This window comes from Crocuta crocuta, unplaced genomic scaffold (genome assembly GCF_008692635.1).
Source record: "Crocuta crocuta isolate KB4526 unplaced genomic scaffold, BGI_CrCroc_1.0 scaffold55, whole genome shotgun sequence".
NCBI lineage: Eukaryota > Metazoa > Chordata > Mammalia > Carnivora > Hyaenidae > Crocuta > Crocuta crocuta.
Window position 1 is genome coordinate 3,038,075 of NW_027530512.1, and position 17,530 is coordinate 3,055,604.

Here is a 17,530-nt window from a genome sequence, read left to right on the forward strand (position 1 = left end):
ATAAAGGACAAAGTAGGCAATAATGAATGAGAGTGGAAATTAGTTATGTCTATAGGAGCCAGATATTTAATTCAAATGAATAAAAGAGCTTAGTGGGTATAAAGAACCGAGTGATTATTTATATATGTCAGTATTAGCCCAGTAATGTCAATCTGATTTTTTTAAGGAAAAGCTGAAAATATATATTTTTATTTAGAAATCTCATCCAGTTTAAATGTTCCAAGCTAATTTAAAAAAAAAAAAAGAGTCATACTCAATTACATCCCTAATAAAATTATCTTCCAGTAGCTAGCTTATGACTTAAAAGAGGGCTCTCTGTGTATTTATTAGGACAGGATATCCTGAGGATAAATCAGTTGCTACCAAATACAGTAGTAGTATCACAATGGAAATGAGTAGAATTAGCTGAAAGTTACAACTTCTGGTTATGTGTCTTTAAAAGACTCTTAAAGTCTTCTCTTATTTTCAGTTAGGTAGAGGAAACTCTCTTCCCTGTCTTAGAATTAATCTGGATCACAGAGTCAGGGTGAATCATTTATAATGCTTAAGCATGGTACTGGTGGTCATTTTCATAAAGGATAAAATCTCAGGACTAAGAATATCACCATAACACTATCTTAATGGAAAATAAGATTCAGCATGCATAATTTTGACTTAGGATATTTTCAAGAAACATAAGCCAGGTTACACATTTTACTCTATTAGTCCCTTTAAGTACAGTCCATGGACCCACAACAGTCCTTAAGACCCTTTCAGGGGTCTATAAGATCAAATTATTTTAGCATTATTTTCCTTTTTCACTATACTGACACTTGCACTGATGGTACAAGAGCAATGGTTGGCACCTGAGTGCAAATCAAGAGAGTGTTTTCAACAGTCATTGTATTATTTACTACTATGTATTAATAGTTAAAAAAACCCAAAACTAACAGTTTCAAAAAAGAGAGCTAGTTTCATTTAACATTGTCCTCAATAAAACAGTAAATACGAATTTAATTAAAACTTGTCCCTTGAGTATGATAAAATGGAAAATACGAATAAGATACTTCTACTGCATACCAAAGGATGAACACTTTCTCAAGGAAAAGCACTTCTGCAACTGAGGTGCAAGCTGAACTAGCCAGGTTTTGCACAGAACACTGTTTTTACTTGAAGGAATGAAAACATGACGGACAGACTATGATTTATCAGACTTAGATGTTTGGTTGACATTTTCTCAAAACTGAATGAAATGAGCCTGTCAATTCAAGGAAAACAAGACAGGATTTGTTTCTTTTTTGCCAAGGATAACATTCTAGCTTTTAAATGAAATTAGAAGTGTGGAAAACATATATTACCATGAACTTGAGAACTTCCAATGCTTCCAAGACTTTTTTTTTTTTTGAGAAGTTTGTTGGTTATATCAATGAAGATAATTTTTTGGTATAATATAATGAAATATGTCAACATTTGGAAGAACTTACATTTTCTAAGTGACCAATAAATATATTCCAAAACCATGCTCAAGTATAAGATTCATTCAAAGTTCAAGATGGACCAATCGATTTTAACATATGAGTGTGGTAGAGTCCTCAGTAGGGTTTTAGATTTCATACTTCAACTAACTTTTAATCAACTATCAATTATAAATTTTTGGTGTAGTGTCCATGAAAAGAATATCTGCAATTATGTGAAAATGCTTGTTATTTCTTGTCTAACTACATAACTGTATGAACCTGAATTTGTTTCTTCATATTTCAACCCAAACAACATATCACAACAGACTAAAGTACAGAAGTAGATTTAAGAATACAGTTGTCTTCTATTAAACCAGACATCAAAATATATCTGAAACATGTAAAACAATGCCATGTTTTTCAAAATTTTTTGTTTTGGAAAATATTTTGTCATAACAATGTTGTTTATGTTAATATATAAAGGCTTTATTGTTATTTTGAAGCAAATAAATAAACATTAAAATTTTTCTCAGTTTTAATTTCTAGTAAATATTGCTAGATATAATCCACATAAGCTATTTGGGATCCTTAAAAATGTAGGGTTCCTGAGACTGCTAAGTTTGAGAATTGTCAGATTTGACCCATAATGTAGAGACAATTATTTGCTTAGTATTCCCCAGATAGGGCAATTAACTTTGTACAAAAGAAAACTTATATTTTTATGCCCCAAAACCAAAACTTTTGATGTTACTAATTCTGTGCTTTCCAAGCATTTTGGCCTTGTATATATAGAACCCATAAATTTCTATTTGTCATTAACAATTGAACAGATGTTGATATACCAATATAGGTATGATTTCAGACAAAAGCAAAGAAATTTAGTATTCAAAGTAGTCTTACTGGTTTTGTTTAGCTCTTCAAAACAGTAGAAAATAATTTGTGGGTTCCACTTAATGTTTTTATCTAGGGTAGAATTTTAGCAACTTCACAAGATTCTCCAGAGACTTGGGACCCTCAGGCTTCAAATAAATGAACTAACCCTATCACACAGTCACCCCGGTGTTCAAAAAGGAAAACAGTGACAATGTGGAATCATTTGTACAAACTAATATGAGAAGAAAAAAATCTCAGAGGGAATATAGATACTTGACCTGATAATAGATCAATAATGTCATTTTTATATGTAAAGGAAACCACACTGCCTTTCAGACATACACATTAAAACTGTGAATGAAGAAAATCATTTATTCTTTATCCAGAAGAATCTAAATTCATTTGCTCAAAGGAAAATAATAGAAACCTACAGTGAAATCATAATTCTGCATTTTGTTTGAATATAAGATTAGACATTAGTGCATTAAATGAACACATCCTTCATATTAAGGTTATTTCAATACATATACTTTTTAGTTATTTCATAAACTTTAGTTTTAGATAGATAGTATTTGTGTTTTCTTCCTGAGAGGGAAAAAATCTTGTTGCTTAGTCTGAGCATAAAATCTTACTCTAATCTCTAAAGTACAGGGAATATGTAACAATAGACTATATTTATTTTTTAAAGTCAAACCTCAGATGCTTAGGGAACAAAAAGATAATTAAATTCGTCCTTAAAAATTATTCCCTATTTTCACAACATCTACTGGGAATGGTGAACTGATTGAAAGTTTGGAATTTTTCCCCCTTTTTGCTCTGGTAATTATTCTTTACCTTACTCTTCTTGATTTCAAATAGAGATGCTGTTACCTTTTATAATAGAAATATCAGCATTCATATAAGCTGTGAGTTATGTTCACTTTTAGCAAACCATTTTTGGTAGACTACCACCGTGTTACAATTTAAGTCTTCTAAATATTGTCCACTATTATTGAGATAGAATCTACATTATATTTGACTTCTTTGGCTAAGCCACTGTTTTACTTAGGGCTATGAAAGATTAAAATCTCATTTGTTCTTAAAAGAAATTTCACAGGGTCATAAAGTAAGTGGAGTGAAAATCATTTGTCATTTCAGACAGATTTAATTAAAAGAAAATGACTGATATAAAAGAGAAATGACTTTTTTCTCCACATACAATAAAACATCATTTTGGCAAATATGTGTTTGTTGGAGATAATGCCATTTAATAAATGTTTAGAAAAATAATACATGGTTATCTTCACTAGGTAGTGTACTAAAAAGGAAATCCAAATGGTATATTTTATAGATCTTGTCCTCACTATAGCTGATAATTAAAAAAATATAAAAGGACAATCTAGGATATTATATTGTAGTATATTGTAGTAAAAATATAAATATGAATCTAAAATAATGTTTAATATTATAGTTGTTGATCTAAAAAAATGCACACCTAAGTTCTTTAGCTTAAATAATGACTAGCTGATAAAAAGCTACAGACAGAAAGGTTGGAGCTACGAGTTTTTAATCATAGGTTTTTAATTTAACTGTATTATATTTCACAAAGACTAGGTTAAGTGCTTCTGATGGTTATTACCAAAGTATTCTGTACTCCTGGTGATAAATCATACCACTTGTACTTTATTATAATTTGTAATTGCCTATTTTGTCTGTTTGTAATGGTAAGAACAATGTCTACTTGCTCACCACTTCTTTCCCAGAACCAGGAAAAGGCTCATTTAATAAATTAATAAACCCTGTCAGGGAGGCAATGATTACATTTTGTCACAGATCCAAAGCTCAGAAAAGTTGAGCAACGTTCTTAAGGTAGTGTGGTTATTAAGCAGAGAAGCCGGCATTTCAATCTATATCTTTTATTATCAAGTCAAGTGTTCTTTCTACTGCTGATCATTCAAGATTGTATTGTATTTCTCATGTAAAGAAAATATATTTGCATGTATATTTCTGTACATGACAGACTACATGTCTAATTTGAAATGTAGAACAGGGATTTCTATGGGGTTTGATGAACACTACTGGGTACTAAATTATAAATATCAGCACCAAGATATAGTAACAGTAACAATGTCAAACTCACTAGTGTTCTAATCTTATGCTGCATATCATTCCTGGGATGTCTCATATATATCTCAGATTGAAGACATTCAAAATGAAAATGTATTAATTCATTTTACCTTCAAAATGCGTTTCTTCTCTTATTATACCTTAATATAGTTAATAACATCATTTACCCATATCTCAAATTAGAAGCCTGGTTTTCTGACTTTTCTGCCCTAAATATTTTATGCCAGAATAAACAATTCACCTAGAACAGATTTATGTGCTAAAACCTATGGCCTTGTAATTTGACTGAGTAGGCAAAGACAAGTCATTATTTAAAATAAAAAAGAACTGGTAGCTTAAGTCACTGAATTAAGACTTTCATGTAGTAATGATGTTTTAGTCTCAGAGTTCCTGACTGGTGATAATTGGTTGATGACAGCTGCCTTTAAAGTGGTCATTATTGCTGAATTTTGTTTTGGTTTTATATATCCTTTTGGTCCCTGGTGAAATGTTCTTAGAGATGTTTTCTCTGATAATCCTACCTAAGTAAGGTTTCCCTCCTATTATTTTCTATCAATATAATTTTTCACTTCTGCTTAGCATAAATTTCAATTTATAATTATTAAGTTAGGGTAAAATTATGATTATCAGAATAATTTACATTTATCTATTTATTTTAATATACCATTAACTAAACTGTAAACTCCATGAGAACAGCAACTATATGTCATCGATATGAAAGCAAATATAAGAATATCTAGTTTAGATTTAATTAAGCAGTCTCATAATTTGAGACTTTCAATAGATTAATTTTACTTTCTTCACTCCTTCTAAAAAAAATCAATATTCAAACTAGTTTATTACATTACTATTCTGATTCAGCCTTAGGAGTTTAATTTTAAAATACACCAAAGTAATAATTTTTAACTTTGAGGTATATTATTCTTGTGATATTATCTAAAATTATCTAAAAGGAATAGAACCTTATTCCTAGATGAAAAAAATCTTAGAAAAAAATAGATTCAAATACAATGCTTTATCTGAATTCACTGTTAGTTTGAACATCTAAAGTGTTAACTAAGGAAAAAATATCAAGACAAGCTACTCATCTCTAAGGTTTTATAATGAGAAAATTAACTTAATAGATGTTAATATTTTTATTTTTAGGATTTCACTTTAGTAAAATTAGAATGCCAAATTATTTTAAAATTGTATTTAATATTTTCTTTGTAATTGAGATGTAATTATTAAGTTTTAAAAAGGCTCAAGAACTACTATGTATAATTGAATTTAGCTTAAAATATTTATAAATGTTCACAGTATATTATTATGAAAAGAATACTGCATTTTGAATAGTTCTGCATTCCCAACATTTAGGTCTTAATATTTGACTAAGCATTTGTAGTGGACTTAAGCTTTAGCCTTATTTTCTAGACTTCATAAATGAGTGTAGCTTATGTAATTGGGATTTGATGCAAACAATAAATTATTTTGTTTTAAAAATTTGAGACATGAATGAGGTACTTCTGTACAATTCAAGCCTTAGAACTCCATGTTTTCATTCAGTGGGAGATATAGCTGATTGGCACCTGAATGGCATTAACATACATTTTATGTCTAGAATGTTCTTACATTTTGTCTTCATTGAAGATTTAGAACCATAATTTTTTTAAACTAAAAATTAATATTGGTTGTATTTGACACAAATCTAAAAACAATGATATACAACAGTAATGCTGTGAGGACGTTGCTGAGAAGGTTGTACCATGGAATGTAAAAGCAATAGTACTACACATATGAAGAACTGCTTGAGATCACTTCTAGTTAAGTCCAGTTATAACATTATTAAAACTCAGGAAAAAGTTGGAATTGAGGAAGACAGCTATATAAGTGGTAAATTTGATGACAGAGAGAAAGCCACAGTTTGAAAAATTACCTGCAGATCCCTTGAATAAATTTAGAAAAAACCTGATATTGAACAAACACTGTAACTTATTACTTAAGAAGGAATGTTACTGTTAATCTTTTGATGCCAGTATTGGATTCATCATATAGAAAACTTGAAAGCACAAACGACTAACTTAACCAGGAAAGGGATGTTCCAGAAGAAAGCAGTTACAGCCATAATTACATAATTTACCATATACATGGAGATGTGAGGCAGCAAATAAATATCTAATTTTTCCTCCAACACATGATTTAGTATTTGGGAAAAATTATTAAAAAATAAATACTAAAAACTTCCTCCCTCCCGCAAAGGTTGGCATTAAAACTTTCTTTCTAATCAATTTAGATTTATTTCCAAATATTAGGCAGCAACATTCCAAGCTGAATATGTTTGAAAAAATTTGGAATGGTACTAGAGCAGGGAGCTACCCTAGCCTGGACAAGTTAAAAAAAAATCCCTTTGGTGATATTATTTTATTTTGTTAATTTTGTTTTTTATTGAAATGCATTTATCCTTTATATAAACAAATAACTTCACATCTATACTGATGAGTATGCTAAAAAAATAACAAGTCTAGAACAAAGAAACAGAAGCTACAGAAAGTGATACCTGTAGCTGTGAATGTAGGAGTATATATTTTACATGAAATTTCTATTATCTTACTTGTGGCCTAATATGACAATCTGTAAAATAGTAGGTGGTAATTATCTTATAGTCCATTCATTTTTCATTGCATTATCTTGCATGCAATCCAACCTTGACAAGCAGAGGGAAATATTGGTTAAGTTTCCCACACTCATATAGTAGAAAAGGTTGAAGGTGCAAGGAACTGTACTTACTTTTGGTGTTGGGCAGGAAGCTGTAGAAAGGCGAGATGTAGCCTGAGCACGAGGCGATTCTGAAGGAGTAGTGCTGAGGGAGGCTGTGTCCCGTGGGAGCACCTGGACACCACGAGAAATGATGGAGTCTGGAATCTGGACAAGAAAAACAAGGATGGCTTAATATTCTGAAAATACCAACAACATTAACATCAGTATCCACACCTAACTTATTTTCTTTGGCATTATTTGCTGCCTAGCTCTAATATATTTGATCTCATTTACTATTAGGTATAAATGCCTACCTGATAATTTGGATATAGGTTTCATTCCAACAATTTGTGATAGGACAGAAACTTTCAGATTTAAAATATTTTCCTTGGCCAAATAATATTTCATAGAACTTTTTTTATGAGAGGCAGTTTAGCTTTGTGGTTAAGGAGTAAAGTGTTTGGCATTCATATACTGGTTCTGAAACATAATAGTTATTTACTTCCAAGATATTTTCCATTTTCCTTTCAGATTCTCCACCCTTCATCCTTGCTGCTCTAAACTGACCTGTACAGATAGAATCAACAAGCTAGTCAGTGGGAGGCCCTGCCAGGAAACTAAACCATTAGAGGAGATTAAGATCTGGTCCTTATTCCCCTGGTTCCTTATCTACCAGGTCATCAGAGGTTGGCTAAGTCACAGCCCCTGTCAGATGACCCTTGCTTATAGCTCTTTTCTGGATTCCAGTAGGAGTTCCCACCCTTTGCCCCATTAGGACTAGAGTATTAATGGTTCCCAGTATTACTAGTCCCAGGGCACTGCACTGTGTCTTGTTGCTTTCCCTATAACCTGCGCAACCCTTTGTAAGCACTCTAGTCCCTTATTAAACTCTTCTCAATTATGCATTTAACTATGCTATGATTTCTGTCAGGACACTGATGGCTACATTTTTTAAATCACCATTTCCTTTACCTAAAAAAATGAAGATAATGATAGCATCTACCTCACGGGATTACTGTTGAGGGTTAAATAAGGTAATGTATATAAATTATCTAGCACTTGTAAGTAGTAAATAATAAATGTTGACTATTGTGATAAAGACTGATATAACTAGGTATCACTATTCTACAAATATACAAACAATGTGGATTATTTATTTTAAAAATTACTATTTATGTTGGTTATAGAATTATTATTATTTTTTAATGTTTATTTATCTTTGAGACAGAGACAGAGAGCGAGTGGGTCAGAGAGAGAGGGAGACACAGAATCTGAAACAGGCTCCAGGCTCCGAGCTGGCTGTCAGCACAGAGCCTGATGCGGGGCTTGAACCCATGAACTGGGAGATCATGACCTGAGTCGAAGTCGGACGCTTAACCAACTGAGCCACCCAGGTGCCCCGATTATACAATTATTATTTTGGGGTATGCATAATTTTGTTCTGGGCTAGTACTAATGTGTTTAGGTTTTCTGATCACAAATGAGAAGTTGACCACTTTCAAGTTTTGTGCATAAGTGGGGATGTATATGTGATAAAGGATAAGAAATTAACGTTCAATCAGTAAGTATCACTTACTATATTAAAACAAAGAAGCAGCAGCCAGACTTTATGACTGGGAAGATGCTCCTCTTCTTATGTTATCATCTTTTTCTCACAATGGACATAATACAATTTCCATAGAAGTGCTTTTATTTAGTTTCCATACCAACATTCTCATTACTGATGGTACTGCTACCACAGTAGGGCCTAAACATTTTATATGATTTATAAAGAATATTCCCATAACTAGNGGCTCCGAGCTGGCTGTCAGCACAGAGCCTGATGCGGGGCTTGAACCCATGAACTGGGAGATCATGACCTGAGTCGAAGTCGGACGCTTAACCAACTGAGCCACCCAGGTGCCCCGATTATACAATTATTATTTTGGGGTATGCATAATTTTGTTCTGGGCTAGTACTAATGTGTTTAGGTTTTCTGATCACAAATGAGAAGTTGACCACTTTCAAGTTTTGTGCATAAGTGGGGATGTATATGTGATAAAGGATAAGAAATTAACGTTCAATCAGTAAGTATCACTTACTATATTAAAACAAAGAAGCAGCAGCCAGACTTTATGACTGGGAAGATGCTCCTCTTCTTATGTTATCATCTTTTTCTCACAATGGACATAATACAATTTCCATAGAAGTGCTTTTATTTAGTTTCCATACCAACATTCTCATTACTGATGGTACTGCTACCACAGTAGGGCCTAAACATTTTATATGATTTATAAAGAATATTCCCATAACTAGGGTGAAGGCAATGGGAATTCTGAGAAGAAAAACTGCTCTACCTGCTAATACATATGAGTACTGAATTGTGGTAAATATTTTAAAGAAATGGTGGATAGTTTGATTTGGAAGAGCTATCTGTTGCCACTTATGTCTAATAAAAGAGGCAAGAATTGGAAAGAAAGTCAAAGAAAACTCCTATTATACTTCATTTGATACCACGTTCTTCTATTTCATAACAATTTCCACATTTATACTACATTTATATGTGTGACAGTTTGATCAAGTCTATCCCACACACTAGAATGCGTTGTCATGATGAAACTGTGCTCTTGCTACTATTTTATGTCCAATACCTAAGAAAGCATATGCTCAAATTAGGACATATATATATAATATACAGACTTCCAGACTCACATACATGTATACATACATTACATGTCTCTCTTTCTCTCTCCTTCTCTCATATGAATGTAAATAGAACAATAGGATATTTGAGGGAAAAGATAAGTTTAAATTTGAATACTTTGGGGTTAATAGTCTGGAGATACCCAACGAACTATCAGAAATATGAGTCTGCAGCTCAGGAAAAAGTTAAGGGTTAGATATATACTTTGGGAGGGGCATCTGGGTGGCTCAAGCAGTTAAGTGTCTGACTTTGGCTCAGGTCACAGTCTCGTGGTCTGTGAGTCTGAGCCCCGTGTTGGACTCTGTGCTGAGAGCTTGGAGCCTGGAGCCTGTTTCAGATTCTGTGTCTCCCTCTGTCTCTGTTCCTCCCTTGCTCGTATTCTGTCTCTCTCAAAAATAAATAAACATTTAAAAAAATAAAAAAAAAGATATATACTTTGAGAATTATCAATAGAGATGGTAGTTTCAGTCATGCAAATATTTCAGTTTATCTAAGGACAGTATAGTATAGTATGTAAAAGGACAAAAGATGATGGTTGATAATTTTAGGGAAGATCCATATTAGGGAACTCAGAAGATGGATAACAAAAGAAAAAATTAAGGAGGAAAAAAAAGAATTTGTAAATGAAATAACAGTATCTCCTATTTTTTCCTTGAGCAATCAGGATTTGTATCTTTCATACTGGCTCAATATTAAATAGCACATTTTTCACTTTCAAAAGTATTTCAGTTTGGAAGATAAATTATTTGGTTTCCAAATCTTTAAGAAATTGTTTGACACAAAAAAGGAAAATCAAGACCGTGTGGACATAAGGGAAGGGGAGAAGAAGCTTTCAAGATGTTAATAGATATCAACTATTAGAATATGAGTAGGTGAGAGTTGGAAAAGGCCACTGAGAACCTGAAACACTCCACCAAAAAAGTGCTACAACTTATAAATGAATCCAGTAGAGACTCAGGATATAAAATCAATCTACAGAAATCAGACACATTTCAATACAACCATAATGAAGTAGCAAAAAGAGAAACAAATAACCAAATTTACGACACCAAAAACAGTAAGATACCTAGGAATACGCTTAACTGAAGAGGTGAAAGACCTATAGTCTGAAAACTATAAAATACTGATGAAAGAAAAACAAATGGACAAACATTTGGGCAAATGGAAACAAATTCCATTCTTGTGAACTGGATGAACAAATATTGTTAAAATGTCTCTATTATCCAAAGCAATCTATACATTTAATGCAATCCCTATCAAAATATCACCAGCATTTTTCACAGAGATAGAAAAAACAATCCTAAAATTGGTATGGAACTACAAAAGACCTTGGATAGCCAAAAAGCAACCTTGAAAAAAGGAAAGCAAAGCTGGAGGCATCACAATTCCAGGCTTCAAGTTATGTTACAAAGGTGTAGTGACAAAAACAGTATGGTACTGGCAGAAAAACAGACAAATAAGTGAATGGAACAGAACAGAAAACCCAAAAATGAACCCAAAACTATATGGTCAATTAATCTATTACAATGCAGGGAGGAATATTCAGTGGGAAAAAGACAGTCTCTTCAACAAATGTCCAGTTGGGTAAAGTGGACAGCATCATGCAAAAGAATAAAACTGGACCATTTTCTTACACTGTACACAAACATAAATTCAAAATGGATTAAGACCTAAATGTGAGACTTAAAACCATAAAAATTCTAGAAGAGAAGACAGCCAGTAACCTCTTTGACATTGGCTGTAGCAACTTCTTTGTAGATATATCACCTGAGGCAAGGGAAACAAAAACAAAAATATACTGGGACTACATAAAAATAAAAAGCTTCGGCACAGAGAAGGAAATAATCAGCAGAATGAAAAGGCAACTGACAGGATGGGACAAGATATTTATAAATGAAATATCCAATGAAGCATTAGTATCCAAAATATATAAAGAATTATAAAACTCAATACCCCAAAAACCAAATAAACCAATTAAAAAATGGGCAGAAGACATACACAGACATTTTCTCAAAGAAGACATACAGATGGTCAACAGATACATGAAAAGATGCTCAACATCACTGATCATTAGGGAAATGCAAATGAAAACTACAATGAGACATTACCTCACACCTGTCAGGATGGTTAAAATCAACAACACAAGAAATCGTGGTGTTGATGAGGATATGGAGAAAGGGGCATCTTCTTGCACTCTTGGTGGGAATAAAGACTGGTGCAGTCACTCTGGAAATCTGCATGGAGGTTCCTCAAGAAGTTAAAAATAGAACTATCTTATGATCCAGGGATTGCACTACTAGGTATTTACCCAAAGAATAAAAAATAATGGGATGCTTGGGTGGTTCAGTCAGTTAAGTGTCTGACTTTGGCACAGGTCACGATCTCACAGCTTGTACATTTGAGCCCCACTTTGGGCTCTGTGCTGACAACTCAGAGCCTGGAGCCTACTTCAGATTCTGTGTCTCCCTCGCTTTCTGCCCCTCCCTTGCTCACACTCTGTCTCTCAAAAATAAATAAACAGTAAAAAAATACAAAAATACTAATTCAAAAGGATACATGTACCCTGATGTTTACAGTAGCATTATCTACAATAGCCAAAACATGGAAACAGCCCAAGTGTCCATGGATAAAAAAAGAGGTGGTGTATATATACGTGTGTGTGTGTGTGTGTGTGTGTGTGTGTGTGTGTGTGTGTATAGACACACATACATTCATACAATGGAAGATTACCCTACAAAAAAGATTTAAATCTTGCCATTTGCAATGACATGGATGGAGTTAGAGAGTATTATGCTAACTGAAATAAGTCAGTCATAGAAAGACAAATCCCATGTTTTCACTCATATGTAGAATGTAAGAATTAAATGAGCAAAGGGGGAAAAAAAAGAAAGGTAGGCAAACCAAGAAGTCGACTCTTAACGATAGAGAACAAACTGATTGTTATCAGAGGGTAGTTTGAGTACCAGGGGGATGAGTAAAATACATGATGGAGATTAAGGAGTGCACTTGCTGTGATGAGCACTGGATATTGTATGGAAGTACTGAATCACTATCTATACATTTGAAACTAATATCACACTGCATGTTAGCTAACTGGAATTTAAATAAAAACTTAAAAAATTGCCATTAGATCTTGCAATTAAAGAAGTTACCAGTAGAGTAAAAAGAGTAGAAGGGAGTTGAGGAAGCAAGTGGGATGGTAAAGCAGGGTAATCTGTAAGAAAAGAGGAGACACATTCACTATTATTCTTTCCTTTCATGCTTGAAGTGAAGATCGATTAATAAGAAAAAGTGGGAGTGATAACTTTCATAAATATCTGGACATATATGTTGATGAATTAGCAGGGAGGACAACTAAGGATTTAGGAAAGGAATTATCAATGATGTGGATCTAGTTAATATTGGCAATCACAAATTCACAATTTCATTTTATAGCCTGGAAATAAATTTTCCACCTATTTCAAAAAAGAGACCTAGGCAAAAGATAGACTTTGAAATTGTTTGCAGAGATATGGTTGTGAAAGCTACAGAAATATATGAGACATACATAGATAGAATTTACCAAGCTCTAAAAAGGGAAAGGAATAGACACTAAAGAATAAGATAGGAGTAGTTAATAGCTGTATGAGAGAGCTATTTTTTTAAGTTATTTATTTTGAGAGAGAGACAGAGAGAGAAAGAGAGAGAGAGAGAGCAAATGATGGGGAGAAGGACAGAGAGAGAGGGTGAGAGAGAATCCCAGCAGATTCTGTGCTGTGAGTACAGAGTCCAATGCCGGGGTTGAACTCACTAACCATGAGATCATGACCCAAGTTGAAATCAAGAGTTAGATGCTTAACTGACTGAGCCAACTAGAGGCCCCGAGGGATAGCTATTTCATTATTTGATGAAGACAGGTACCCAATTATACGAGGTTAAAAAAAAAAAAAATGGAGGTAAGGAAAAAGAGGCAGTGAATATGGGTTATTCAGTTGATGGACATTTGAACTGTCTCCATTTTTGAGACACTATGAACAATGCTACTATGAATATTCTAGCATGTGTCACGATTCCTATTTGTATTAATTTTAGGATACACACACCCACACACACTTAGGAACAGAATTGCTGGCTGTAGGGTAGGCATATCCTCTTTTACAAATTTCCAAATTGATTAAGGCAATTTATATGTCTATCGAAAGAAAACAGTGATAGTTCCTCCTATTCTATGACTTATCTCTACTTAGTATTGTCAACAGTAGCAATTTTTTTCAAATCTGGTAGTAATAATAATGTTATTGAGGTTTTAATTTTCCTTTCTCTGATTATTAGTGAGGAAAAGCATTATTTTATATGTTTAACAGGCATTTAGGTGTTCTTTTTGGTAAAGACCCGGTTCAAGTCTTTTGCTCAAATATTCCCTCATCGGGATGTCCTTTTTTTACTGAATTGTTAGATGTTTGTATCTATTCTGGATAACTAATTATCAGTTTTGTATAATGAAAACATCTATTCCTATTTTGTAGCTTGTTGTCTTACATAATCATGTCTTATGATTAATAGAATAATTTAGCCAAATATATCAATAGTTTCTTTTATAGTTAGTGGGTTTTGTGTCTTAAAAGGAATCCAGTAGAAATGGCAGAATAGGAAATGTGAAAATTCCATCAAGTCACAAAAGAGGTGAACAAACTATCAAAACTTGTCAGAATCACCTATATCCAAAATCTACAAATTCAAAGTTTATAGTCAGGTGAATTCTTAATTAAGAAAAAAAGACAAAAAATGAAAATCAAAAATATATTCCTCCCCTTAACAGTTCCGTGGTAGACTTGAAGACATAGCTCACATTCCTCATAAGCGTCCTTATTACTGGAGAGAGAACAAACCTTATTCTTAAGAATTACAGTTCTTTGTTTCAACATGTCTGGTAGATCACTGAAGGACGTATAGGGCTTGATTTTATTTCTCCTACCCTAGAACTCTCCTAGGGCTCCTACAGCTAACCAGATGGTGGTCTGCCCAAAAATGTAAAGGCAAATATATCAGCAACTGCTGTCTGGGCAAGGGATAACAGCTGGGACAAAGGATACATTAACTGAAAAACTTGGGAGGAAAGGCTATGTAATGAAATGCTTTCAGGCATAAGGACTTTAAAAACTCCCACATATTCCTAGGAATCTAGAGGTCACGTTAATGTCCGGGGTTGGCTTCACCTAATCTTCCACCTCTTGTTGAACTTCAGACTTTGCACTAGCAGGAAATGATGGCTAAGTTAAAGTTGTAAACTGGCTAAGTGCTGAAGCCACACAGCAATACACACAAAGAGTCCAAATGCAAAAAAGGAGAGATTTTGCTATTTCAGTATATATTTATCCTAGATATCCAAGGAAACCTCTGTTGGATCACTAGCTGATTGACAAAAAGCTAATGGAACAGAGACTTCAGTAACCACACAAAATAAATAATAAAACTTGACAAGAAAGCTAATCAATAAACAAAAACCTTTAATTATGACAAAGAGCAATGATATGCCCCAGGGAGGGGGAAAAATCTTGATTTTCAGAGTTTCCACTTATAATATTTAAAGTGTCTGGTTTTCAACAAAAATTTTAAGCTATGCAAAGAAACAAGAAAGTGTGTCCCATATGTGGGGGGCGGAGGGGGGGGTGGAGAAGAAAAAAGAATACATTGAAATTTTCTGAGAAAGCCCAGACACTGGGCTGACTAGTGAAAAATTTTAAGTCAACTATCTGAAGTACAGTAAAACCTTGGTTTGTGAGCATAATTCATATCAGATACATGCTTATAATCCAAAGCTCTTGTATGTCAAAGTGAATTTCAAGAACCATTAGCTCAGTTGTGATCATGTGACATTCGGCATCAAGTTAAAATTGACATCACTAGTTTATCAAGTTAAAATTTATTGGAAATGATTGCTCATCTTGTGGAATACTTGCAGAACAAGTTATTTGCAATCCAAGGTTTTACTGTATATTCAAAGAGCTAAATAAAAGAATGGACAAAGAACTAAAGAAAAGCATGGGGAGGATGTCTCACCATCAAGGAACATCACAAAGAGAGAAGTAATAAAAAGGAAACAAATATAAATTCTAAGGTTGAAAAGAATAGTTGAGGGGCACCTGGGTAGCTCAGTCAGTTAAGCAACCGACTTCGGCTCAGGTCATGATCTCATGGTTCATGGGTTCAAGCCCTGCATTGGATCTGTGCTGACAGCCAGCACAGAGCCTGGAGCCTGTTTCAGATTCGGTATCTCCCTCTCTCTCTGACCCTACCCTACTCACGCTGTCTCTCTCTCTCTCTCTCTCTCTCACTCTCAGAAATAAAACATTAACAAAAAAAGAAAGAAAGAAAACATTAAAATATTGAAAAAAATAGTTGACCCTTGAACAATGCAGGGGTTAGAGATGTCAACACCTTGTGCAATAAAAAAAATCTGTGTATAACTTTTTACCTCCCCCAAACTTAGCTACTAATAGCCTACTGTTGACTGGAAGCCTTACCGATAAACAACTGATTAGCACATGCTTCATATTTTATGTGTATTGTATACTATATTCTTAGAATAAAGTAAGCCACACATGTTATTAAGAAAATCATAAGAAAAAAACTAAGAAAAGAAAATCATAAGGAAAAATACATTTATAGTACTATACTGTGTTTAATGAAAAAAGATCCACATAGATCCATGCAGTTCAAATCTGTGTTGTTCAAGAGTCAACTGTAAAACTAAAATAAAAAATTCACTAGATGGGCTCAGTAGCAGATTTGAACACGCAGAAGAAAGAATTAGTTACTTAAAGATAAATCTGAGAATACCTACTTTGAGCAGAAAGAAAAAAATGAAGAAAAATGAGCAGAACTTAAGAACACTATGGGGGGGCGCCGGTTAAGCATCTGACTTCGGCTCAGGTCATGATCCTGCAGTTCGTGGGTTCGAGCCCCGCATCGGGCTCTGTGCTGACAGCTAGCCTGGAGCTTGCTTTGGATTCTGTATCTCCCTCTCTCTCTGACCCTCCCCTGCTCATGCTGTCTTTCTCTTTCTCAGAAATAAATAAAACATTAAAAAAAAAAAAACACTATGGAAGGAGAGTCATAAACGCACCAAGATATGCATAATGGGAGTCCCAGAAGAAGAGAGAAAGAGGCAGAGAAAATATTGGAGGAAATAATGACTGGAAGCTTTCCAAATGTGATAACAGACATAAATCGATATACCCAAGATGTTCAACAATTCCAAGTTAGACAAAGAGATCTACACCAAGACACATTATAACAAATTGTTGAAAGTAAAAGATAAAGAATTCTGAAAGGAGCAAGAGAGAAGCAATTCAAATGAGAGATCCTCCATAAGATTAACAGCTGATTTTTTAGTAAAAACAAAAAGGGTCAATAGGTAGCAAAATAACATATTCCAAATGCTGAAAGAAAATGATGAACCAGAAATTTTATATCTGGCAAAAGTAATCCAAAAATGAAAAGGAAATCAAAATATTCTGAGATAAACTAAACCCAAAGAGAAGTAAAGAACTAAAAAAAAAAAAAGCATAGTAAAGACAAATAAAATAGAGAACAGAAAGACATGGAAAGAAACAACAAAACCAAAGTTGGTTCTTTGAAAAGAGCAACAGAATTGACAAATCTTAACCTAGACTTAAAAAAAAAAAAAAAAAAAAAAAAAAAAAAAAACTCGAAT

At 33.5% G+C, this 17,530-nt stretch overlaps 1 protein-coding gene across 7 annotated transcripts in view; it reads right to left on the reverse strand.

The window, feature by feature from the left end:
- The window catches only part of GPHN (gephyrin), a 593,666-nt gene that overhangs the window by 196,365 nt on the left and 379,771 nt on the right, over positions 1 to 17,530 (reverse strand). For all 7 annotated transcript variants that reach the window (XM_077767144.1, XM_077767143.1, XM_077767142.1 and 4 more), the window contains one exon: positions 7,182 to 7,316. In XM_077767144.1, coding sequence (XP_077623270.1) covers positions 7,182 to 7,316 — 135 coding nt within the window. The remainder of the gene's footprint in view (positions 1 to 7,181; positions 7,317 to 17,530) is intronic.